Genomic DNA, 27,728 nt, shown 5'->3' with positions numbered 1-27,728 from the left:
ACAATGGAAGGACTGAAAATTAGATACCTGCTTCTTTCATGCACAAAAAATATTGAGTATCACTATGTTTGTTATGAAATGGGTCATGAACCTTTCTCTGCCTTTCCCCAAAGCAAGCAGGCATGCCCTACCCATGAGAGCACAAAGTCTGTTCTTCTGGGTACAAAAGCATGCCTTTAAAACAGAACACATTTGGGAGGGATTATTCAAGAGGTAGACTACATATCTGGGTAATCTGATATTATAAATAATAGTAATAAAAACGCCTGTCAGCCAAAACCCTTCTCAGACCAAGCATGAACTGTGTGAGGGCTGGAGCCATTGTGCAAGACATCAGTGTGGTTATAGGGACCTAGTGCCTCTGTCAGTTTAAGGGGAAAGGCTCTAGATACCGTATGGGATTCAGGAATGGTTTTATGATAAGTGTATTAGAGGCTACATGACAGTTATTTAGGGATGCATTTAGGGACCACCGGGTGCAAGAGATATTTTTACCGAGTTCACGTGCCTTTGCTAGGAGCCTTTTAAAACTGGTGTTGCACGCTGGAATTTGCAAACAATCAGAAAAGTAAAAGCCACGTAACTGAAGCAGCCTGTGCAGGCTGCACATTTTCCACGAGGGCTGAAGAAAAGCCCCGTGTGTGTGTGTGTGTGTGTGTGTGTGTGTGTGTGTGTGTGTGTGTGTGTGCGCGCCCTGCGGTGCGGGTCCGGCTGCAGGTGAGAGCCGCGGGGCTGACACCAGAGGGGGGCAATTCGGGGCGGCGGCGAGGAGGAAACTTTTCCCCGACGGGGACAGCCCAGAGGCGGAGGTTGCCGATCCCTGCGCAGCCCGGAGGTCGCAGAGGAGCGGGGTACCGGGGGGGGCGGCCAGCCCCGCGGGGCAGCGGAGGGGCAGGGCGGGCCGGGGCGGCACAGGGGGTGGGAGCCGCTTTGTGCTCCGCAGACGGGTGCGAGGGGGCACCGCACCGAGCAGCATAAATACCCGGCGGCGGAGGACAGCGAGGCACAGCCGGGCTCCGCTCGCCGTGCCCAGCAGCGAGCACGACCCCAAAGACGGAGACCACCCCCCCCCAACCAGACCCGGACCTTGCTCCCACCCAGCGGGTCGCCCCCGGGGGGCTGCGGCACCCCCATCCCCGACACGACCCGAGCCCCCCCGCCCCGATCCGGGGCTGGGTCCCGCCGCCGCCCCGCTCGTTCCCCGCCCCGCCGCGCTCCCGCCCCGCCGCCGCCGCCAGCCCCGGCTCCCCCGGCGCCGAAGATGCTGCGGCTCTGCCTGCTCGCCGCGCACGGTAAGCGGCGGCCGGGCAGGGGGCTGGGGGGCGCTGCCCACGGTGGGGGGGGGGGGAGCGGAGCCCGAGCCCCCCCCCACCACCACAACCACCCCCCGAGCCGGCCGTGCCGTGACCGGGGCTGGCTTTGTCCCTTTGCAGCTCTGCGGCTGGCCGGGGCCGCCCTGCTGTCGCCCGGGTCGTGCGCCTTTGAGGACAGCGCCTGTGGATACGAATGGGACTTCGCGCATCTGCCCTGGGCGCTGCACGGCGAAGGTAAGGGCGCCGCCGGCACCCCGGCTCGCTGACACACCCCTCGGGGCGCTGCAGACCCCTCGCTGACGGTGCCAGAGCGGGGAAGCCCCCCCGGGGAAGCCCCGGGTCCCCGCTCGCCCCCGAGCGCGCTCCCGCTCGCCCCGTGTCGCCGTGCGCCCCGCGCAGGTCCCGCCGCCGCTCTCCGCGGGATGCCTCTGGAACAGCCCTGCCTCGGCTCTCGGTCCCTGCCGGGAACAGGAGGCTTATCAAAGACCAAAAAAACTCCCCCCCCAAAAAACAAAATACAAAACACCGCTGCCACCACCAAACCCCACGCATCTGTCAAATTCCTACTGAGCAGCACTGCTTTTCCCTGAGCGTATGTTGGGCTCTGCTCTACGAGTGGGTGCATTTTCAGGGCAGAAGACAACCTGTGTGAAGAGTATCTTCGCAGTATTAAGGCTTTAATCCAGTCTATGGAACCCACAGTTCAACAGAAAACACATGCATTACCATTTGAAGTTGTATTAGACTTTATTGAGACTGACTGCCATTCAAAGGAACAAAATTCAGTCAATATTCAGAATTTCCTTGCAACTGTAGCCCCTACCTGATAAGTTTTTAGTGTAGGCTCTTATTTTTGATAGAATCAATGTGAGCAGACAAGGCACTAGACAAATACAGACACAAAGTGGTTATAACTGGGCACTGTATTTTTAATTGCTTTTGATTTTATGGCCTTAATGTCATTCATAAAGTGAAAGTTGTTTTCACACAGTAAAAGGAGCTGTAGGCTTCAGATGTTCCTAAGCTCCAAAAGGGGCACCAAGAACAATGAAGAGGTGAGTACAGATACAAAAGAGGTCAAGACCCTTCATCATTGCTCATCAGTGCACCATTCAAAGCAGGATGGTCCAGATTGGTCGTTCTACCTGCCACTCAGCTTATAATGAGTTTTTTGTTTGTTTGTTTGTTTTGTACCCAGTTCCCACATATGCAAAGCAAGTCACCTTAACTATTAGTCCTTAGTGCTTGGGAATGGCCAGAGAGTGCCAACTTAGAACAGGCTGTGAAGATGTCTTGATTTGCCATTAAAATAATCCTTGTCTTCTTCTCATTTACTTAAGGATACATAGGTTTTCCTGCACTTTTGAGGATACTACTGAAAATTCGGTGCCCATCTCTGCTTTCCCTGCTGTTCCTGTTAACTTTATGCTCCTTCAAGCTGCCCAGCTTGGCAGCAGCACCGCTCATGATTAATGGGAAACCACACAGTCGTGGTACTGGTTCAGCTCCACGGGGCTGTGGGATGCTGGGAGCAGTACCTACACAGATGAGTGAGCACAGTGTTGTGCCCATTCATGCCACAGTGCTTCAGAAAACAGGGAAATTTTGTCAGAGGTTTGGATCATCAACTGCTGGCATTTTTTGGCCCGCAGAACCGTACTTTGGTTGTTGTAGTTTGCTTCTTGTGTCTGACCTCAGCATACCACTGCTAAGCTTCTGTCACTGTAGATCTTGTTTTTCAGAGAGATGAACTGTCATGCTCTGGGCGGACATGTGGTGTACCAGCACTTGTAATCGGTATAGTTCAGTCAGTGTTTCCATTATAAACCTTTTTTTCTGCAGTCTGATATTTAATATGTCATTTAATATTTCATATTTAGTATGTCATTCCATGCAAACCTTTGGCACACAAAGTATTAGCCTCTTTGGAAATGCATTCACATAACTCTAAACTCAAATGATGCAGATCTATGTGGCAGGTGTGCAAACCAAGTTTCTTTTTTACTTAGTAAAACTGTTTCTTTTGGTAGTGTCAGGCTCTGGTATTTGCAGGTCAGTGTATGTGCGTGTGGCAATCTGCTGGTACAACAGAGGAAGTTGAGGATAGGAGGGGCAGCTTAGCTTTGAATTGTTCCACGTCTCCTTGCATTGCTTCAACATTGTTTTATAATTTTAAAATATGATTTGGAATACAGTTATATGCAGCAAATTTCTTCTGGGGATTATCTGACTTGCAGTGTAAATTCTTTCATCTTATAAATCTCTCAGTATTGTGGTCCCATGCCAAACTGTCAAGATGATGTAAATATAACTAAAATCCTGCCCAGAAATTTCCACTCCATACTTGAAAGCTTTTTGCCTCATTGCCGAGGAAGCCAACATATTGTGAACGGCCAGGTACAGATAGGAAATAGGAGGCCGAATTTTGCTTTTGTTTGCAGCTGTGCATTCCCACTAAAACCAGCAGGTTTCTAAGGTTTTACTGTTTTTTTTATAAATATCTCTGGCTTCTCTTTAATATTCTGGTAGTAATGGGGAAAGAGACCTTTTTTTGTTTAACAGTATAGTTTATATAATTGGAAAGATTTTTTTTTAAATGTGTTATTTATTTATTTTTAGATGAAGCTTTGACACCTGTAGTTGACTGAGTTTTAAGGGTCCATTTTCGTGTAAGTGCAAAAAGAAAACCAAAACAAAAATGCTCAGTGCTAAAATGGATAGCTCTTCTGCTTTACTCAAAACTGTTGAATTGGGCCCTAACAAAGGGGATGTCTGTAGGATACCAGCTACACAAGAAATGATTATGACATCTTCCCTTAATATCTGTCCAATGGATATCTTCTCTTAATACCTGTTCCATAAACTCCTGCTTCACTGAAACCCTCTGTAAGCTCATGCTTTCTCATGTGGCTCTGAATTCAGGAAAAGGGCCTTCAAGTCTGACCATCAAGATACTGTCCTTAGCTGTTAGCTTTTTGAGTCAGTCATCTGCCAACATCTCTGGTGTTCACATTTTACAATGATAAAGGTTTTTAGCAGACAATCACTGTGCAAAGGAAAATGTAAAAAATTAGAAATAGCTGAGGATACAGATTTCTTGCAAGCTTATCTATGACTGAGAGGCATGCCCAGCTGAGGTCTGGAGCATGGGCTGGGTAAATATAGCACCATGCTCGTGGCATCTTGTTTCCTAATGTGCTAGTTCTGCTTTCAGTGTACGCTGTGGGAAGAATGGGGAAATCCCATGCAAACATGGTGTGCTTCATGAGGGGGTTTTGTAGGATACCAGCTACACAAGAAGCACGCTGATGTGGCTGCTCTGGAAAAGGGCTGCATCACATAAAGCATGGAACTGAAACCTGATGAGCAGCAGACGAACATGTGCATGTATGATGGATGGAGCAATAAACTCTGAAGACTTCAAGTCACTTGGTAGTATAGATAAACCAAGATGTCAATGGCCCACTTTAGCTTCAGAGAAGTAAGTATGATCCCATTCTAGCATAAATATTTCTTCATTCATGAGTCCTCTGAACAGGAAGTTTATGTACCAAAAACCAACCCAAAAAAATAATAACAGTAATAAAGTATAAGACAGTGAAAGAACTCATTGGAGTAAATTAAATGATGAGAAACTTAGAAAGCAGATCTGCATTCATCACCACTGTGCTATTTTAGGACAGCTGGAATAACATGCCACTCACCACAAACATCCATGGGTAAATTTAGCCCGAGTTCGTGCCCAGTTATGCTGGGGCATAGAGCTTTGCAGAAGCACAGTGGCCAGCTTCCACAGACACTTCTGTGTCAGCAGTGGATGTGTCAGAATTAGAGATGAGTTGTGAGGGGAAGACATAGTTAATTTTAATGCATCGTGTAAAACTTCATGTGGTAGGATATCATCACATGATCTTGAGATTTTGTTTAACCAGGTCAGGTACCATTTCAGAATGGAATTTATCCTTTGTGAATGTAATGTTCCTCTTCACCAAGCATAAGACTACTTTCTTTCATTGTGCTTTAAAACAAAGGAAGATAACATATGTAAAAGGCAATAAACCAGAGCAGAGCCGTAAGTAAAGCTGCTCAGCTCCACTTGAAATGGGAGCAGGAAACACAGTCTCCAGCCTGTCCCAGCCATTCTGCAGGGCTGGGTTTGACCTTTTTTACTTTCCTCCCACCTCTGTCCAGCACAGAGCAAGCCATAACCTGACTGTAAGTACATCCTGCTCACAGCAACATTGTAAATAAGTTTCATTAGACACAATAACCATGGCACATTTCTTTTGTGACTCTGGACAGTCTGTTTACATTTTTGCCAAGAATAGCTGTGCAGTATTTTGTGTGCCTGTGTCTGTGGGTATATTTTGTTCTCAATTTTCCCTTATTTTAATGGGGAACATTTTAATAGTGCAAGAATTAATTTGGACTGTCAGCTCAAATTTGCCCTCAGAGAGGTTGTTGTGCTACATCTGTTTGCCGGGATTTAAGCATTAGATAAGAAATGTGTCTATTACCCCTGCAAACTACAGGGAAGAGAGCTTTTTTATCCCAGCAAAGTGCTCTGAAAAGCAGGTGATCTTTGTCAAATGTGCCCCTGCACTGCCAGCTGCAGCGGACCTGGAGCTATTTTAGTAGTAGCGTCAGTAGTTTTTGTACAGTTGTCTCCTTATCACCTTTGCTCTTCTGCGGAGTGTTGTCAAACAGCTTTCACTGTTGATGTATAGTGAGCTATGTGGCACTGAGCCACTGAGGCTGTGACTGGTAGTTGATATAACCATAATTCATCTCTTAGACTCATTGACTACTCTAAATAGACATTGGTGTGTGTGTGTTGCTTTCCTTTCTAAATTCTGGAAGCGTAAATTACTTCAAATCTCATGTTTCCATGGACATATTTTTAATAACATGCACTTCAGAGTTTTGGAATAACATTTTCTCCTTCTGCAGTACTCCAAAGGGGGGTCCCATCCCTAAAAGAAAAGTTTTCATTCAGAAAAGTGTTGTAATAAATTACAATGTACTTAAAAATAGCCTGGTTTTCTTCTCCATAAATGGTCCCTGCATTTTGCTGCACCAGTCCAAGGCTCTGTTTCTGTGGTATACTTTAAATGTCAGGTAATGGTTTACAGTAAGCAGGTAAGCTAGCAACATCTCAAGCAACAGTATCAGGAAAGTGACACTGCCTTTTGGGACATACTTGTCATTTAGATACACTTTTAAATGGTTTTGAGATAGTGAATAATTTCAAGCAGCAGACCACTCTTCCAGGGCATCAAGTAACCCAGGCACGAGAGCAGCAGTGTACAGAATCTCTAATCCAAACACGGCATGCATACCATTTAAATACCTTGCATTCACAGCTGTGCCATAGGACTTAAAACTGACCTTTACTGACCTAAGCTCTGTTATCCTGAATGCCAGCTCGCTTGGATGCAACACGTGGAGTAATGAAGCAGGTCATCATTAGTGATCCTAATTGTTGTTGCACAGCAAACACAATTCATGTCTGATAAGTGCTACCTCTCGCTCAGCTACAAACCCAGTGGCAGATGCATTGGCACATCAGTAGTCTCAGTTTTCTCTACATCCACCTGCAGTACTTTCCTGTACATGGGACAGCATGAAATTTTAAGGTGTCTCTGTAATATCTCTGCCTTTATGCAACACTCAGATGAGACAAGTGGTCTCACGTGTTCATGATAACTGTAACTGTGAGGAAAGCAGGGTAATTTAGGGAGACTTGCACCAGCTTGTACCTAGCTGCAGCAACACCAGGATGGCATACCTTATGCTAGCTCACTGGCAAGGTTTTCAGCTGGTAAATCCACCCTGCCATGTGAGCTTGTTGTTTTGGGTCCCCATACATGTAGCCTGGATATCTCTTATCTCTTCACTGAATCACTGAATACTACTTTGCAGAGTGGAGAAGCTCAAAGACCTGGCACATGGTCTGTTTTCCCTTGACCTGATAATTAAAATGTTTGTCTTTATGGCCAAAATAATTTCATTTTGAGTGACAACCTTCCTTCCCAGTCAGTCTTGAGGGGAAAAAAAAAAAAAAAAAAAAAAAAAGGACACTCTCACATACTTCTGGCACACTCAGACTCTTCCATTCTTCTTATTTCTTCTTTACCTCTGGTGCTGTGTTTCCTGTTCATTCCACGTTGACTGCTCAGCTGCTACTCTTCTCTTAACAGCTCTCTCTCTCTCCTTTTTTTTTTTTTTTTTTTCTTTCCAATTTTCTTGCTCAGTCTGTCAACAGCAGATTAATAGTACTATATGTGAGTAGGATTCAGCCTTGTTCCAGCCTCACCCTTGTCTTGCAGACATGAGTGGGACATCTGACATTTTGCTCACCCAGGTATAACTTCCTGTCCCAGGCTTCTGAGTAACAGCATTTATGTTGGACTGTGTCCAAATAATGGTTATTAGTATACTTTTTGCTTGTCTTGTGGAAATAGATGGCCAAGTGTACTTCACATTCATGGAGGTCTTCATCAGCAGCTGGCTGTTCATGAGACTTTTGATAAGTTTTGGCTTTCCATTTTCATGGGAGAACAAACAAATCCTAAGTTGTTATCAGTGAATCACTGCATGAAAGATGAGTTTCAAAGCATTCCTCCTCCTCCACAGGACAGAAATGTCTTCAGAAGTGTATTTTTGCTTACAGCTGTTAGTGATTCAGCACTCAGAGAATCAACGAACTATTTTGGTGCATTTTACACCAGGCTGTGGAGGACAAGACAGGGAGGACAGCTGTTAAAAAGATCTTGTTTACTGAATATACCTGCAAATGCTGACAACGGGCTAGACTTTACTTAGCTTGGAAACAACTGAAAATAGGTAAAATATAACACTAGAATTTGGAAAAAAAAATAGAAACAGAAAACTGGATGAGGTCAAAAGAATGTTTAGGAGAGGTGATGTAGGCCAAAGCTACTCTGCCAAAAAATAATTGGCATGCAAACCCATAGAAAAACTGATTCCCTCTGAGTAAAAAGGTTTGTAATTCACTACTAGGATGGGACAGTTGGTATAGTTCTCTACCATTAGGACAGGACAACTTGTATGGTTCTCTACCACCAATGCAGCAACATAAACCACAAATATTACAAACTGCATTGTATCTTCTCATGTTTGAACAGTGAAGATAGACATGAAAAACTAGTCCCATGACTGCACAGCAGACACTTCAAATGTGACCAGCTCATTCGGACATTACCTGGGCTAGCTTTATGTTATCATGCAAGTTGCGTGTGTCGGTTGCACAACCTGCCCAGACAGACTGGTGTCACAGCACTTCAGCTTGTGTGTGTAGGCAAGGTGACCATACCCAGAGTTTATGCTAAGGGCTGCAGGGTCTGGGCTTGTCTCAGTTGAACATTGGAGGGTGAGGCATGACTTCCTGCCTGAAATCACAGCTGCTGTGGCTGACTGATGGGGAAGGACAGAGACCAGTATTAGGAAATTCATCTACCTTTGTGTGTTTTTGTTCTCCATTACTAAGAATATTCAATCTTTCTATATTAATAAAATATATTAATAAAATATAATGTCAATGCTTAAATATAGTATAATATAATATAATGTTAAAATATTTAAACAATATATTTTCAGATTCTGTAATAAGCTGGATATGAAATAGAAAGACCTGGGGGTCCTGGTGGATGACAGGTTGACCATGAGCCAGCACTGTGCCCTGGTGTCCAAGAAGGCCAATGGGATCCTGGCATGCATTAAAAGGAGCCTGGCCAGCAGGTCAAGGGAGGTGATCTTCCCCCTCTTCTCTGCCCTGGTCAGGCCTCACCTGGAGTACTGTGTCCACTTCTGGGCTCCCCGGTACAAAAAAAAGACAGGGATCTCCTGGAAAGAGTCCAGCGGAGGGCCACAAAGATGATACAGGGCCTGGAGCATCTTCCCTATGAAGAAAGGCTGAGAGACCTGGCTCTGTTCAGCCTGGAGAAAAGAAGAATGAGAAGGGATCTTATCAGTGTTCACTTAGTATCCTAAGTGTGGGAGACAGAGGGATTTGACCAGCCTCTTTTCAGTGGTTTGTGGGGACAGGACAAGTGGTAATGGCCACAAAATAGAGCACGGGAACTTCTGCACCAACATGCAAAAGAACTTCTTCACGGTGAGGGTGACAGAGCACTGGAACAAGCTGCCCAGGGAGGCTGTGGAGTCTCCTTCTCTGGAGATATTCAAGGCCCCTCTGGACACCTACCTGGGCAGCCTGCTCTAAGGAACCTACTTTGGCAGGGGGGTTGGACCTGATGATCTCTGGAGGTCCCCTACAGTTCTGTGATTCTGTGAAACTGGATGGATATTGACCCTGTACATATTGTTGAAACTGACAAAATACATACACAAATCTATAAAATCACTTGCCAAAAACAGCTAGAAATGTTTTCAGTTTTCTGAAAAAATGCATGATTTAAGCAATTTGAACTAAAGTTTCTTTCTAGCAGTTTTAGGGTGCATGTATGGCATGAGTTTTTATATACAGGCAATCAGTGAAACTGCTGACAGGCAGTATAAACCACTTTGTGGTCATTGAACTTATTACTCTACATAGGTAATTGTCTTGAAAAAGAAGAGAAAAGCCAACCATTTGCCAGTTCATTTTTTTTGTACGGAAAGGGAAGTATTTTCAGAACTCTCAAATTCCACAATAAATTATGGAGTCAACATGGGTCAAGATCTGTAGTGAGTGAGGAAAAAAGTTTGTACTTGCATGGACGAGTTACCACAGATTTTTCAGAAGCGTTTCTACTAGGAACAACAACAACAACAAAAATGTTCATTTTGTGTATGGCTTAGATTCTGTGCAGAATTGTAACAGAATCATCCTGAGAATGTTCTAATAGTCATATATGGAATGCTATTGAGTGGGAAACTTAAAAAATTGTTGAAAAAAATAAGCCAAATGCAGTGACAATTACTTGTCTTGTGTTCCCCTTCCATTCTTCCTTCCTTCCTACATCCCCTCTTCCTTCAATCATCTTTCCTTTTCCTTTCCTTTCCTTTCCTTTCCTTTCCTTTCCTTTCCTTTCCTTTCCTTTCCTTTCCTTTCCTTTCCTTTCCTTTCCTTTCCTTTCCTTTCCTTTCCTTTCCTTTCCTTTCCTTTCCTTTCCTTTCCTTTCCTTTCCTTTCCTTTCCTTTCCTTTCCTTTCCTTTCCTTTCCTTTCCTTTCCTTTCCTTTCCTTTCCTTTCCTTTCCTTTCCTTTCCCTTTCCTTTCCTTTCCTTTCCTTTCCTTTCCTTTCCTTTCCTTTCCTTTCCTTTCCTTTCCTTTCCTTTCCTTTCCTTTCCTTTCCTTTCCTTTCCTTTCCTTTCCTTTCCTTTCCTTTCCTTTCCTTTCCTTTCCTTTCCTTGTTCTGTAGTATTATGTTCCGAGATTTTTCATCCTCAGCCACCATTTGCAAGAGCAGTACAGGCAATGCTGTTTGGATGACTGATTAAATTTATCAAACAAGGTCAAACCTTCTGAAGTAGGTTACGTCTGAAGAATATATACTTAAAAAGGGATATTTTCCTTTAATCTTTTTGTTTTTATTGTCTTAATATAACTTTGTAACAGTAGTGTAACGGAAGGCCAGATAAAAGGGCAGTGTAGTCATCTGTGTAACTTCATACAATGCTTTGATTGCTTCGAAGCCTCTGTATTGTTCGAACATATTTTATTACTCTCATTTAAGAGAGTGAGCATCATTTGCCCTGTATCTCCCAATGGTTCCAGTCAGCCAAAGATTCAAGCCGGATTATTATAGCTCTTGCCTGAATGATAATAAAGCCAAAGATCCCTGAAATATTACATAACAATATAGTGCATGCCACCTTAAAAGTGTTCTTTAATAAACAGGTTATTTCTCCCTACACTGTATAGCTGTTCCTACAACACATTTTCTTTTGGCAGACACGGCTCAAGGTCAGCTTATTAGACAACTCCTGTAATTTGGGTAATTGTGTTGGTGTACTTTGGAAGCTGTTTTAAATAGATGTATTCTCTGATAAAGTGTGAGCTGCATGCTACTAACATGTTGTTCTGTTCTGAAAACCTTACAAGTCCTAGTATGAAAAGATCCATGAATCATAGTAATTAGATTTCCATTTGAAATCAGTCAAAGACTTTTAGAAAATACAGACTTCCCAGTTTTTAATTAGCAAACTATTAAAATACTTAAAGAAGATCTATTATGACTGTAGGTGTTTCTTCACATTTGCTGGACCTTAAACGGTATTTCATATTAAAAATTTTGGAAGAGCTTCAGAAAAGGGCAGATTACATCTGTTGTACAGAAACCCATAGTGAGATGTAGTTTTCAATGGAAGTTATTCTCCACCAATTGATTCTCAATTTTTTGCTGTTACATCATAACAATTGACCAAAACTGATCTGAAGGTACAACTGCTGCCTTGTGTAGTGCTCAGGTTGGACAAAGGTCAAAGCAAACTTCTGTGTGACAATGGTGTCGCAGTGTGAATGATATCACATTCAGTTTTGAAGGAGATGTATTTGTGGTAAAAAGTCATGTCTAGAAGGCCAGGAGGCCAGATAGTCCTCCTACCCACTCTGTGAATAAGCAGGATATTTCACTGTTTTCTGATAATAACTCTAAAGATCATGTTTTAATACACTGTATCTAAGAACAAAGTTTAGATTAACTATGTAAACAGTTCAATAAAGCTCTAAGTACTTCAAAAAGCTTTTAAGAGCACTTAGTCATGAAGAACACTTACTCATCTCTACATCAGATGTAGAGATGGATAAACTAAATTGTCCAGTGTCACTCTCTGATTCACTAGTAGATCTTGCGATGAGAATGTGTCTCCTTTCATAGGTCCATTTTACAGTTGCTGAGCCATATTTCTTCCAGCCTGGAACATATAGAGTTTTTTGTTGTTTTGTTTTGTTTTATTTTTCCATTTCAGTAGCTATCATGAACATGATTTGAGAAACACACTGAATACGGTTGTTGTCAGCAGGTAGGATTAATACTATTTGGAATAGGGGGCCATGAAATATGGAAAGGATGCCATTGTGATTTTATGGCTCTCTCTTCACTCCTGAGGCAGATGACGAGGTTTGTGCCTGGCTATGAGAATCCAGGCTAGTCTCATTTTCATATAGATAGCCATAAAACAAAGTCACTACTGAGTTAGAATAGAATCATAGAATCATAGAATATCCTGAGCTGGAAGGGACCCTTAAGGATCATCAAGTCCAACTCTTGACACCGCACAGGTCTACCCAAAAGTTCAGACCATGTGACTAAGTGCACAGTCCAATCTCTTCTTAAATTCAGACAGGCTCGGTGCAGTGACCACTTCCCTGGGGAGCCTGTTCCAGTGTGCAACCACCCTCTCTGTGAAGAACCCCCTCCTGATGTCAAGCCTAAATTTCCCCTGCCTCAGCTTAACCCCGTTCCCGCGGGTCCTGTCACTGGTGTTAATGGAGAAAAGGTCTCCTGCCTCTCGACACCCCCTTACGAGGAAGTTGTAGACTGCGATGAGGTCTCCCCTCAGCCTCCTCTTCTCCAGGCTGAACAGGCCCAGTGCCCTCAGCCGTTCCTCGTACGTCTTCCCCTCCAGGCCTTTCACCATCTTCGTAGCCCTCCTCTGGACACTCTCCAACAGTTTCATGTCCTTTTTATACTGTGGTGCCCAGAACTGCACACAGTACTCGAGGTGAGGCCGCACCAGCGCAGAGTAGAGCGGGACAATCACCTCCCTCGACCTACTAGCGATGCCGTGCTTGATGCACCCCAGGACACGGTTGGCCCTCCTGGCTGCCAGGGCACACTGCCGGCTCATATTCAACTTGCTGTCTACCACGACCCCCAGATCCCTCTCTTCTAGGCTGCTCTCCAGCGTCTCATCGCCCAGTCTGTACGTGCAGCCAGGGTTTCCCCGTCCCAGGTGCAGGACCCGGCACTTGCTCTTATTGAACTTCATGCGGTTGGTGATCGCCCAGCTCTCCAACCTATCCAGATCCCTCTGCAAGGCCTTTCCACCCTCAACAGAGTCCACAACTCCTCCAAGTTTGGTGTCATCAGCAAACTTGCTCAAAATACCTTCTATTCCTACATCCAGATCGTTTATAAAAATATTGAAAAGTACCGGCCCTAAAATGGAGCCTTGAGGGACCCCACTGGTGACCGCCCGCCAGCCTGACACAGCCCCATTTACCATAACCCTTTGGGCCCTGCCCATTAGCCAATTGCTCACCCATCGTATGATGTTTTTATTTAGCTGTATGGTGGACATTTTGTCCAGTAGGATCCTATGGGAAACCGTGTCAAAAGCCTTGCTGAAGTCCAAAAAAATCACATCAGCTGGTTTCCCTTGGTCCACCATACGGGTGATCTTATCATAAAAGGAAATCAGGTTAGTTAGGCAGGACCTACCCTTCACAAACCCATGCTGGCTGGGACCAATGACTGCTTTGTCCCCCAGGTGCGCCTCAATAAGTTCGAGAACCATCTTCTCCATGATTTTACCAGGCACTGACGTGAGACTGACAGGCCTGTAATTGCTAGGGTCTTCTTTCTGACCCTTCTTGAAAATCGCCACAACATTTGCCAGCTTCCAGTCTACCGGGACCTCTCCAGATTCCCAGGATCGTTGAAAGATAATTGAGAGAGGTTCCGCGATGACGTCCGCCAGCCCCTCTGATTCTAGCGTACCATCCCTTAGGTCTTCACCGGCGTGCCTGGTTTTGGCCCCTTCCCCCTTCGATTCTAGTTTAAAGTTAAAATCTTCATGGGTATTGGGAACACTGGGAAGTCCTTTGGGAACATATTTCAAGTTTTTTGTGCTGCGATAAACTGAACTACTCTAATTATTTTCCAGTGTGTTGCAGAGGAGTCATCAGCTCTTCTGGGCATAATCTGAGAATAGCAGGGTGGAAGGAAACCGTAAACCCAGGAGCTATAAAGGGAGGAACACAAACTCTTCATTGCATGAGATGGGGATAAGATATATTTGGGAAATAATGTGGAAAGTCTGAGTGGACAATAGATTTTTTTCTCTGTTTATGTGGCTATCGTGCCATACCACTAAACCTCACGGGAATCTCCTCCCCTCAGGAGAGAGAATGTTCCTGAGCCTGTCAGATTTACATGTAAAACCCATGAGTTCTGCCTTATTTTTTCCTTTCTTTATATATGTATATATTGCAAAAGAATGATAAAGTTTGTGGCATATTTTCTTTGGAAATCAATAATGCTGACTTTCTTGGGGAGTTATAAATAACATTCTGACTTTTCCCTGACTCTGTTTCCTGTTTCAGATGTTGGCAGATCTTGGAGGGCACAGCTTTATTGCTATGACTGGGTATAACATCATCCCAGCCAGAAAACTTTGGCTAGCATTTGGATTTTTGACCTGTTGCTGATATGCCTTTTCTGTTTCAGAAATATCTTGGTTTGCTTTAATTCATATACATGCTGTAGAGAAAATGCATATGTACAGAGTGGGGTATTAAGGGTTTATCTAGAAAATCTGAATGGAGGAAAATACAACAAGAAAAGACAGCAGGAAAATCTGCTTCATTTTCCTTTAAAGAAATGTACCCTCTCGAAAGGGAGGGTAGAACTAATCATTGTGTTCTGTATTTAAAACTCTGAGGCAACAGAGATTACTATTATTGTTTTTAGTACTGTTGATATTTGCAAGACTATGTTCTTAGAGGTGTAGTTGCTTTAGGGAAATAGTTGAATCACAATCCTTGGAGGGGTTCAAAAACATATAGATGTGGTACTTAGGGACACAGTTTAGTAGTAGACTTGGGAGCACTAGGTTAATGGTTGGACTTGATCTTAGAGCTCTTCTTCCAAACTGAATGATTCTGTAATTCAATAATTCTACATTATGGGGAAGGCCACAAGAGCTGCAGCCACGGTGTGGGGGATGTAAAAATAGATTTGCCTTGTGGCATGGCTGCTCTTCCACTGTGTGTGTGCTGCAGGTGAACAGTAGAAATGGCCAAAGGAATACTTCACAGTTTTTTTCAAAGTGGAGAAAAATTATTTTTCTCCCGGTGTACTAATGAACTTTAGTTGTAACCAGTTTAGAAATACAAAGTCCTGGCTTTTTTTGGTGATGAATTAACTAGAAACTTAGCTGCTGAGGCTGTGGCATTCTATGCAATGAGAAACTGGAGAACAGGGAAAGAGGGCTTCCAGTCTTCATTTGATACATTTTGAATACTTTTAGCACCTACTGCATATTTTTGCTCCAGGAAGTTCTGTGGTATTTAGTTTGTTTGTTTTGTTGCTGCTGTTGTTTGACTTTAAGTATCTTCACAGTTCTTCACAGAGGATTTCTTCACAGAGAAGCTGATGAAGTATGGGTTGGGTGAGCAGAAAGTAAGGTGGATTGAAAACTGGCTGAATGGCCAAGCCCAGAGGGTGGTGGTCAGTGGCACAAAGTCCACTTGGGGGCCAGTAACTGGAGCTATACCTGAGGGGTCAATACTGGGACTGCCTTAGTTGGCTTCATTAATGATCTGAATGATGAGGTAGAGTGCACCCTGAACAAGCGTGCTGATGACGCAAAACTGGGAGGAGTGGATGATATGTGAGAGGGTTTTGATACCTTCCACAGGGACCTTTACAGTCTGGAGAGATGGGCTGACAAGAATCTCATGAGGTTCCATAAGGGGAACTTCGTGCACATGGGGAGGAACAACTCCAGGCACCAGTACATGTCACTACTGACAAGCTGGAAGATAGCTTTGCAGAAAAGGGGCTGGTATTCCTGCTGTATTACACCAAGTTGACCATGAGCCAGCAGTGTGTCCTTGTGGCAAAAAAAAAAAAAAAAAAAAAAAGAAGCCAATGGTATTTTGGGCAGCATTAAGAGGAATGCTACCAGGATGTTGAGGGAAATGATCTCAGCACTGGTGAGGCCTTGGCTGAAGTACTGCACCCAGTTCTGGGCTCCCTACCACAAGAAAGACATAGACACACTGAAGAGACTCCAGTGATGGGCTACAGAGTTGATGAGTGTACTGGAGCATCTCACATGTGAGGAAAGGCTGAGAGATATGGGACTGTTCAGCCTGGAAAAGTGAAGGCTCAGGGCAGAGTTTTTTAATGTATAGAAATACATGAAGGGAGAATGCCTAGAAGATGGAGCTAGGTACTTTCTAGTGGTGCCTATGGACAGCACACAATGGGCATAAGCTGAAACATGTGAGCTTTCATATGAACATCAGGAAAGACTTTACTATGTAGGTGACTGAGAACTGGAACAGGTTTCCCAGAGAGACTGGATTTTCCCTCCTTGGAGATCTTCAAAAGCTACCTGGACATGGTCCTGGGCAACAGAGATCCCTCCCAGCCTTTATCATTACGTGACTCTGTGTTATTCTCACTTTTTCAAGTAAAAGATAAGAAAAGCCCTTCTGTAGTCATGTTTTGAGTGCAGAGATCTCCACACATATCAGGGAACATGAGAATTTCTGGTATTTAAAGGTAAGAACTAAACAGAGTATATGTACATGTGTATAAACTATGCACCCTCATTTGAGAGAGAATTAAAGTTCTTTGCAGGTACCCTGTTAGATAAGAGATCTCTCAATTGTTACTAACAGGATGTGGAGAATTTTTTCCTCATTGGTATTTTTCAGGATTGATTATCACGTAGCTGAGTTTTTCTAATGCACGACTGTAAGATTTCATGGGAAACAGATACGTTAAATGCAGCATTCTGCTGCATTTTGCAGAAGGGTCTGTTCATCATTTCCAACTTTTTAATAATTTCCATTTGAAGACTTCTTGGTCTTTGTTGCGTGCTGTTTTAGACATAGTTGTTATGCTGAGGAAGGTTTAGCAAAATACTTCTGTTGCATATCATCAGTCTTTGTAGATCATTCTGTAAATGAATCTCCTTGACTGAAAGTGCAATCTCATAGCTGTTTAGTCAAAGTGAGCTGAGTTCATTTAAGGACACACAACAAAAAATCAGAATTCAGACCATATGACTGAGAGCATAGTCCAAACACTTAAACTCTGACAGGCTTGGTGCTGTGACTATGACCCTGGACATTAATTGGCGTCTATGTTCAGTGGATGCAGCAGGGAGACAGATGAATGGGTGGGTAGGAGCTATGGGTTGCTCCCAGCAGATAAGCAAGTGACAAAGCAGATGTAGCTGTCTGTGCTGTCTGTCTTGCATCTGCTCTGGAAATAGAGGCCTTTATTCTCCACGGCCATCTATCGCCAAGCTAATTTGCATTATCAGTATTTATTTATTATCATTATTTATCACAGTTGTCTGCTTTTAGCGAGTCTGTTCTTTTCTCTTTCCCCCACATGCCAGATGCCAAGCGTACAGAGAGTATATTTCCTGCCTTAAATGTGTACACACTTCTGTCAAGCAGTCACAAAAACTTTTAAGGGGGGACTCAAAAAAGAAGACCAGAGGGGCTTAAAGACAAAAGCCTCAAGCCATGCTTCACTAACTTAGTGTTCTAGAGACTGAGACGTCCATCTCATCCAAGGAAAATCATAGCTGATTGCCCAGATGTCAGGTGGTAGGCAGTCTTGTTCTGCATGATTACAGCTGAAAAACAGCGGAAATTTGTACCAGAGCTGGGATAATGCTATTGTTTTTATCTCTTGCCTCTACTTAACACTAAGTGTCATTGGACAACCCACCTAGAGTACTGCATTCAGCTCTGAGGCCCCAGTGTAAGCAAGACACAGACTTGCTGGAGTTGGTGCAGTAGAGGGACATGAGGATGATCAAGGGGATGGAGTATCTCTCCTATGAACACAGGCTGAGAGAGCTAGGGTTGTTCAGCCCAGAGAAGAGAAGGCCCCAGAGATAATGAAGAGATCCTTTACTGTGACGGTGGTGAGTCACTGGAACAGGTTACCCAGAGAAACTGTGGACGTCCCATCCCTGGAGATGTTCAAGGCCAGGCTGGATGGGGCTTTGGGCAACCTGGTCTGGTGGGAGGTGTCCCTGCCCATGGGACGGGGATTGGAACTGTGTGGTCTTTAAAGTCCATTCCTACCCAAACTGTTCTATGACTCTATGACTCTATGATTTTCTATTCTAGAGCCCTGTAATTTCATGCCCTCCTTAAGAGTTCAGTGGAGAAGTTATTCAAAGCAGGCAGCAAGAAAATGTGGAGCTTTTAGTACTGCTCAGGCTTTGGGCCATGGCTTGTGCAACAGTGTAATTCTATTGCTGTTAACAAATTTGAGCCCACCCAGTAAGCAGAAGATCTATGGTTACAGTCTTCCTAAGTGCAAAACTCATCTCTGGTTGTTTAAATTCCTAAGTCTTCATAAGGGGAGGAAAAGGCTGCCTTGAGTGCAAGTGTGCATAAAGATACACAAATGCAAACTGGGAATACAAGCATCTAGGTTCATAGATTTTTAAAGCATACTTAACACAGCAACAATAAATATATTCAAGAAAAAAAACAGTTCACTTGATCTTTATCCACTAGAGATATGCCTTGGAGACAAGAAAAGGCCCAGGGCATATACAATGATAAACTCTGTCAGTGTGAGGAATAATGTCTATTTACAGGTCTGTGCCAGTTTACTGGCTTGCATCTGAATGTGCAGTTGCATATTCATCATCACTGTACTTACTGTTAGAAATCCAGTTATTAATGTCTTCATATGCATCATTGAAAACTTGTAAATAACTGTATGAACACTTCATTTTAAGTTGTTGCTTTAGTATTTCAAGTAGGATGACTTGTAACATACGAAATATGCATACATATAGCTACAGTGAGGCAATGCTGATGTAAGCTTTTGCTTTGTATAAGATTATTTGATGTTTAGTAACATACAGCAGGAGTTTAAATGCACAAATCTTAACTAGATCCTATTTAGTCATTGCTTTGAATTTTAATTCTTGTGAGGCCTTTTGCAGAGGGATTTCTTTCCTAGCCAAGAATATTCTTGTGTACTTAAGTGGAAACATGAGAGGATTTATATCAATACCAGATTGTTCTCTAAATATAGCCACTTCTACTGCTTATTTTAAACTAAGTGTCAAACTGGAGAGTTATTAGGGCAGTAACTGTAGTTTGTTTGAAAAAGAAGAGAGAACTTTGCACAGCAAAGTTGTCATATATGGAAATAAGATGAGTGGTATGTGTAGCTTGGACTGCCACATGTAGGTAAGAAGCAAAGAGTTGCAATCAGTGTTTGTTTTTGTATGAAAACACACTCACAAATTTGGAGTAGACTTCACATCTGACGGGTGTTGAAGCCAAAAACAGTTAAAATGATCAATCACCCCTAACTAGCAGAGGAATCCCAATAGTCTCCTCTTGTGCTGGGTCAGCTAGATCTTCTGATACACTTTCCAGACTCATTTATTTTTTGTGTCATTTCTTTATGACAGATCATTTTGAATTTTCTGTTAGTTATTCACTGCTATGCCATTAGTCAACTCCCAAGTTAGTCCACTATTCTTGAGAGAAATTTCCTACTTGTAAGAGAGGGACAAAGTGCAAGACAGAGGAAGAGCTTAAGCTGTGGAAGCCCAGAGCAATGGAAGTTTCAGACTAAGTCCATGGTTTGAAAACATTCAAATTGTTCTATGGAAAGAAAACAAAACTGAATCTTTGAAACTTGCTGGAAAATTCTATTGCTGCCTGCTGGACAACTGCTCTAGATGAAGTTCCCTCTTGAGGCCTTTCCTAATCTGGTTCTTGTACCATCCTAGTTTGTACAGCATATGTATGGTCCATACTGGACTACAAGAAACTCCCTGAGAGAGGAAGGTGGTAGTCTGAATGGTGCTTATAATAATGCTTTGCTCTAGGCTGATGGAAGAAGGCAGCCTGTCAGATCTTCTGCAAAGATACCCTTGCAAGCTGTACCTGCATGGTGGGTCTGGGTGAAACCAGTTCTCCCTGTACATTTTACTTGTGATTCTACGTGTTGCTGAGGGGGTTACAAGATGTGTGTGGGAAACCTGCTGCAGGGTTTCCATTAGTGCTCCTATGGTCACTGTTAGCCATTGGGCTACCTGAAAGCCACAAGAAATACAGCTCTGCAGGGACACTGAAGAGGGTGTAGAGCGACAGGCATTGTCCCAAGTCTTGAACATGTGAGATATCTAGATTACAGTAAATACATTGAGAGGGATGCTGAAGAAGAAGTTCAGGTCAAATAGGAATTGGTATCCACCATGAAGTATTTAAACTTAATCTACAGCCATGGCTCTGCTTTACAATTTCTTTAGCTCCTTCAACATTTTCTGGATGTGAGTTGCCAAAGGACAAAACTTAAGATTTTACCAGAAAGTTGAGAAAATTTTATAACTTATGAAATGTCCAGTCCAGTCCAGTTGCATCTGCTGCCCACCATCTTTAGTTTATAATATAGCCTGGTGTCTGCAAACATACATGTACATAGCCAAAGAGCGATAATTTGAGGATGGGGAGAGATGGATCCACTCTATGACATCTTCAGCAAGCATCAGAAATGAGCTTGAAATAGGATGTTTAACTCTACACTGCTATTCTGGAGTTAAGTATGTGAACTCATTCCCTGGTCAAACTAATGACATAAGTATTACTCCAAATAGCTGATATTGTGGTTGTTTACAGTGGTCACACATATTTTGAGTTTTCAACTAACATTAATTAAATTAATTGATCTTGAAATCTAACTGTAGTGAAGTACTCTATATTAATTGCTATTTTCCCCTGCTCCAGCAGCTTACTCTGCAACTATGTTTATACTTAATGTCAAAGATCGTACTCAATATCTGACAATTTTCAGAGGTTAACTAAGGCCGGCTAGTTAGGAAAGTCATAATAAACATTTAACTTATTTTGAATAGTCGCCGAATTTTATATTTTTGTACTCAGTTTTGCACCCATTTTTCTTTCACAGCTGGCAAAGAAGTGCAGTAAAACAGGTCTGTCTGATAAGTACAGCTTGGTTGAAGTGGAAATCACTTTCTGTTTATTTACATACTTCGTTACTCAGATTATTTTCTGTTTGCATGGTTTGTTGCCTGGGTTTCCGTATGTTGCTGCCAACAATTGTAATTTTATGGCAGCACTTTTACCAATGCACAATATACAAACTGATATCAAAGTTTTGGCTATCCTGGAGCAGAGAGTATACTTCACCTTTTCAATTAATATTTATTAAAAGACCATCCTGATGATGAGTTCTAGCGGTTAACTCTGCCTGAGCTGTTGTGGAAGGGCATTCAGAAAGGTGAAATTCAAGCTATGGAATCTTCTTCATTGTTGCTTCTGCAGGAAAAATAAATGATAATAGTAAGCAAACACTGCCAAACTGTGCCCAGTTTGGTTAATCTCAAGTGATGTATCCAGAAACTCAATACTATACTCCCCAAAGGAGGACTATTATCTTTAAAAAAGTGCTCCATATTTGCTTTTCAAAAAGGAGGATTTTCTAAACCATTTTATTGTCCCTTCAAACTTCTGTATTTCTTTTCTCCCTGATAAGAAAGGATATACATTTCAGAGGGAAAATATGCCTAGAAGAAACAGGAAATTTAGACGTGGAGAATTTTCTATCTCCTGGGGATTCAGCAAGCCAGTAAAGAAGGTAATTACCCTGATGGGAGAAGCTGCATTTGTGCAGATCACACTAGCAACAGCAAACTCGCTCACTGTCTTGTGTAGTTGTGTGCCTACTGGGGAGAACCATCATCAGTTGTGGCAACCACAAGAATTAGTCAGTAGGGAATGCATGTCTGCCTCAGATCCTGCACTGGAGGATTCCTTTCCTGCCCATATGGGATTGCCAGCAACTCTTGTGACACATTTCCTCCATGCCAAAGAAAAAGTGCTAAATGCCAAGAGATCTACACAGAGGTGCGGAGCATTTTGGTAGCTGCCTGCATTCCACCTGCGTATTTGCAGACCTCTTTGCCATATGTTATTTTCTCATGGCACCGTATGGCAGGCAGACACAGCTTAATGCAAGAGGTAATTTAGCTTGTGCTAACAGTTCCTATCCAGTGGTCCATCATCAGTCCCTTGGGCAGTGATAAACAAAACTTTGAGTTGACACCTTTACCTTTCTGCTCTTGTACCTGATACAGAAATTAAGCCCTTGCATATTACTGAGGTACTTACGCAGGGAGATACAAAGAAGTACCTACATGTTTATTCTGTCATGACATAGCTGTGTGGATGCTGGGTTACACAGTTAGATTTGTTTTCAGTGAGGCACTGCGAGTTTAATTCTCTCCTAACTGGGTTTCACGTGGCACAGAGATGTGGAGGAGGAAGGCAGGTTTAATATTCCTTGTATGCTTCCCCTGTTGGAACCAATCTGCATTTTCCTGAGAACAGCTGGAAAGCAGAGCCATTTTCCTCCCCAGAGGGTTTCAAGGACAACCACGGGTATTCCTTGAGGCCAGTTTCCTGACTGTTAATAGTCTTATACTTTGCTTTTCTCTGATATAAATAATCTGAGCCATAACAAGGAAACAATTTCTTTATTTGCAAAATGTAAAGGTATTGAAAACTCTGATTTTTTTTTTTTTTTAGCAGATTTTTTAAAATCTTGTGAAAATAAATTCCTATGGAAAAGAAAGTAGAACACTTTTAAAAGCAAGGAAATAGCCATGTATATGAATATCCCTGCTTGTATTTGTGTATGTGTTGCATGCTGTATCCATTGCTCTCTAAAGCTTTTTGTACATTTTTTCCTTCTTAAAAATCTGATGTGCACTACAGAAAAATTAGTTAACTCTTTACATAATGTACCTTATTCATTTCCCACCTTCATTAACACTTTTTAACTGAAAAGAAAAAAAAGTGCTTATTAACAGTAGTCTTATGCAATAACATCTACCTAAGTTCTGAATGTGAAGAGTTTTGGCCCTAGATCGCTTTCATATACTAGGTCAGCTTAGATCAGCCTCTTGGTAGTGTTAGAGACTAGACTTTGAAGGCTGGTGTTTGAGACCTTGTGTTTTCCTCTTTCAGAATACTCCAGTTATACGAATTCTAGCTCAGTACTTGGGGTTACTTCAGTATCACACATTGAAAAGTTGTCTTTTTTTTTTTTTTTTTCCAAGTTCCCAACAGTCATAAATATTTTCCTTGTTTTCCAAGATAAAACTTGGCAAGCAGCTGTTCTTGTGGCCTAGTTTAATCTGAGTTTTTGAGGTTTGGAGAAGGAGCAGAAAAAGTGGGAATTTCATTCCTGCTGTGCTGTGGAAATGGTCTTTTCTCTTGCTCAACAGTAAAGAGAGAGTCTGGGCACAGTGTAAGGAAGTTGATAACATGTTGACAAATATTTCTTGTATGTGAGTTGCAGAGCAGCTGTCAATGTTATTTGGGTTTATAGCTTGGAGCAGTGACTGGAAAAGACAATTCTACACCTTCACTTTTGAGAGATGGCCTGCAGCAGGGTTTTCGGTATATGTGAAAGTTGAACCTGAAATGAAATTGTGGAGTTAGTCTCATCACTTGTTAACATTTAATAATTAGTAAATTGCCTCCATAATCCCCAAGATGCCCATTGATATTTCTTAGGCAAGCACAGCTACAAAAGTCTTCAGTAAACAATGAGCTTTCTCCGCAGGCAGCACAAGTTTCCGACTCTGCAGGACAACAGGCAAAACCTCTTTCCCTTTTGGGATCAGCTGCCGGGACAGTTTGAGACTTGAAAATCTGTTTCTTGACATCAGAAACAAAGAAGTGAGTCACTGTCAGTGACCAGCCAGACACACCAGAGCTCCAGCCGGCGTTGTCAAGAGCAGAAAGCAATGTATTGGAGCACTCGCATGTGCCAGATGCTAGCTTTTGGCTTCATTTTCCCCCCAAATATATTCTGTTTGCATAAAATACTTTTCCAGTACAGAATTCACTGTTCCTGGGGAGACTGTAAAAAGTACAGAAAATGTGTTGAGACCGGTGATGTATGTGTATTTTTGCATTTGTTTATGAACTTTTCTAACACCTTCAAATATTCCAATATTCTTGTCTCAAGTGACTTCTGAACTACATTTTATGGCAAATACAACACTCAGAAATTGGCTTTCTTAGTAAAACTAGACTACGGGCTGCTTTTAAAAAGACCACACAAAGCTTGGCACATAGAGCAAAATAATTTCTGTAGAGTATATTATATACATGGTTTATTTTGATTTAGAATGTGTACAGAGCACATGCTGCTAAGTTGAGCACAGGCTCATCTGTTGATACAGTTGACACCACAAGCAGCTCAGCAAGTCTTCCAAACTAAAAAGTGGCTGAGACTGGGAGGGCACAGGCAGAAGTATAAGCTCGTTTTGCACTTAATTCTTTATCAAGTGTCCATCTGTGACCACAGTCAGGTTCCACCAGGGTGGGTGGATGCAGGGTTGGATCTGTGGGAGCCAGTCACAGCTCTTTTATTATGTTTTGAGCAATAAATCAGGTGCACACTTGCAAGAGAACTGTTCCCTGTGAGTGGTGCTCAGTGTCTGGTGAGGTTTGGCAGCCTAGGTGCACCAAGGTAGGGTCACCTGAATGGTGTTTTATGGATCACCTCAACTTCACTAATCTGTGTGACCACCCTAGGATACTTAAGGTGTCAAGTAGGTAGAATGAGGCCAATTAGCTTTAATTGTCTGCTAGGGGAAATAAAACTCTAATGAGGACCCATAAACTCCAATATTTTGGAAAGTTTTGCCAAACTTTTACTCACTTTTGTTGTGAAATAAGATTCAGTGAGGATATCCTGAAGGAAATGGTGTTTTGAACTGGCAGGACCAGCATGATATTTTTTTTTTCTAATGTCCAGTATATCTCTCACATGTTGTTTCTGTGTTACAGCTGAGATGACATATGCTAAATACCCTTGCAAACAATTGCCTCAGAATAATTAATACTGGCTATTCATGGAATGAAGTTGCAGTAAGAGTGTGCTAAAATTCATCAAAAGTTTCAGCATTTCATTTCCAAAGTCATCTCTATAGAAAGAAAGGGAAATATTTGGGGCCTCTGTCAAGAATAAAGCCTGAGCATCTGTGATGACAGGTGCCCTTGGGCAGCTGGGGGAGCGTGAGAAGGGACTGGTGGAAAGAATTCACACTTGGTCATCACCAAGACAGAGAAAGCACAGGGGCCACCATGACATGACAAATGTGTGAGTGGAGGGGGTCAGACAGATGGCAGAGTCCTCTGCGTGTTTTGGGTGATGACTGGTGGTCTGAGTGGACTTCAGATATCAGGGGATTCACTCAGTTGGATGCTGTCCCAATGAAGAATTTGATTAACTGTTTTAATTAAAATAGAAACCCCAAGAAACAAAAAATGTAGCAGACCTTTATTGGCTAGGGTCAGTAATTAAATACCTTGTGGAAAGCAAAACACTGGCTCTGTTCCTAAATCTCCTAAATTTCTGAACATTCATTGGCATCCATTTCTTCCTGTTCCCTCAGACTGGAGTTTGCACAAGGAAGTGTCTTTTGATTTTAGTACCAAGTGATGCTTATGAATGTGTTTCTGGAAAATCCAAATGTCTCACTGGGAGCCAAAGTTCTCTGACTGAGTCCCCTTCTAGTGGCACTGGAGACTGAAACCACAGAGGAAAAAGGGATGGAGTCGTAGGGCACCAGCCCCTGCCACAGAGGACCACACCATGCTGCAAAATGTTCTGGGGTCTTCTGAATTTTGAGACCAGCAGGGAATTTATAAATGTACAATTGTTTACAATCCCTGTAAAATTTGGAAAGTCATCCTGGGGTTCATAAATACATCCGAGTTTCATGAAAAAAAACAAAAAACATGGCAAGCTTTCAGTCATGCCTTTTGATGTGCAGTGTTTCATATTTTTAAAGCTATTCCCTTAACAAAAAGGAATAGAGAGTAATAATTGAGGGGGAAAAAAACAGACATGCAAACAAACAAACAAAAACCAAAAACAAACAAACAAAAACAAACAAACAAACAGACAAACAAACAACAAACCAAACCAAAAATAAAAACAAACACACAACCAAAAACAACCAAAGATTGCAGCAGCACTGACAGGTTGAATTCCAGTCTTCCTGGGCTGTTAAATCCAACTTTAGCTTAATTTTCCCAGTTTTAACAGTTTCTATTTCAGGACACTCAGCCAGAAAACATTACTCAAGTTCTTGGAAAGGAGCTCCCTTGCAGGAGCAGGATTGTGACCAGAACTCCCATGCTCTATATTTGAATGAAAAATACATTGTTAAACATCTTTGAACATAGGGGATTTGATACCCAAAGAACGTAATTGTACAGCAGGTTATATTTAAAGTTCAAATGGCAAATGTGCATTTCAGGATTAACTGTACAACTACTTTCCATTTATGTAAAATGTGCGTGTGCTCTAGGGATCACAGTTATCTAACCTGAAGCTATTTTGATAATCCCTTGAAAACTCTCGTTCTCTGATTTTGTGGATTTTGGCTCAGTCGGTCTGTACACATTCACAAACATCCTCAATTGCAAACAGCTGACTGCCAGACAGGATTCGTGTACAGGACTGTAGGAGTAGAGGCATCCCTGGTAAACTGAAGCCACAGATATTGATCTTTGAAGTGGATAACTGTTGGATGCAGTTTGGCAGAGCTTCAGGAAGTATTAGCAGTGGTCCTGGTGTTTGTTATGTTCAAGATCAATAGATATGTTCCTTGGCTGCAGGTTTTGTGGTTGCAGATGCTGAATCTTCACTGTTACATGCTCCTGGTCCAGGATGAGTCTTGCTGAGACAGAAAATGAGTCACTGTGGCTGCTTTCTCACTTAGAGTGGATTACTCGAGAGTAGCCATTGAGTAAACATGGCAGCAACTAAGGGACTGCCAACAATAAACAAGTCAGGAGCCAGTGACTGTCAGCAGCTTTTCAAAAGTGATGGTGTAGCGAGGCTGGTTTGCTTGGGCACCCTTCTTCCAGGTTACTGTTAGCACCCATCAGGATCTGATTAGCATACCTTTAGGCAGTCAGCTATTTCAAGGCCTGGATCTAGACACAAACCTGGTACATTACTAGTACCGTTTGTGTTTTTTGATGTGAGAGCAGTGATCACTCCACCAGGAGTCTGCCAATCATCCTAATGATCTTGGAATACACAAGAACTATAAAAACACTAAGCTTACAAAAAGCAGGAAACTGAACTCACAGGAGTTCAACTTCTGAAGCCAGTGAAACCAAACAAATATCTCAAATATTTCAAAACTAAATAATATTTCAGTCTTTGCAAAAGCAAGGGCCTGGGTGAACATCAGAGTAAATGTAATTTGTCTAGGCCAAGCACATTTACAACTTTTATTGGAGGGACAATGCTGTGAGCAAAGGTTACATTTTATTAGTTGATCTGATGTAGCTGGGAGAAACAGACAAGTACTTAGGCAGATGAGCAATTTCTTGGGGTAATGTAGTAGGCCAAGTGATTTGGCAGATGCTGAGAGAGCAGATC

At 42.5% G+C, this 27,728-nt stretch overlaps 1 protein-coding gene across 2 annotated transcripts in view; it reads left to right on the top strand.

Annotated features, from left to right (window-relative positions):
- The first annotated feature begins 725 nt into the window (after positions 1-725).
- The window catches only part of MAMDC2 (MAM domain containing 2), a 66,639-nt gene continuing 39,636 nt past the window's right edge, over positions 726-27,728 (top strand). Inside the window, exons 1-2 of one of the 2 annotated variants that reach the window (XM_068666704.1) lie at positions 726-1,292; positions 1,434-1,547. In XM_068666704.1, the coding sequence (XP_068522805.1) occupies positions 1,262-1,292; positions 1,434-1,547 (145 nt within the window). In that variant the 5' untranslated portion in view covers positions 726-1,261. The remainder of the gene's footprint in view (positions 1,293-1,433; positions 1,548-27,728) is intronic. The other variant, XM_068666703.1, reaches the window with a different exon arrangement.

This window comes from Anas acuta, chromosome Z (genome assembly GCF_963932015.1).
Source record: "Anas acuta chromosome Z, bAnaAcu1.1, whole genome shotgun sequence".
In the NCBI taxonomy this organism is placed as follows: Eukaryota; Metazoa; Chordata; class Aves; order Anseriformes; family Anatidae; genus Anas; species Anas acuta.
The sequence above is the reverse complement of the archived record's forward strand: the minus strand, read 5'-3'. Positions and strand labels throughout refer to the sequence as shown.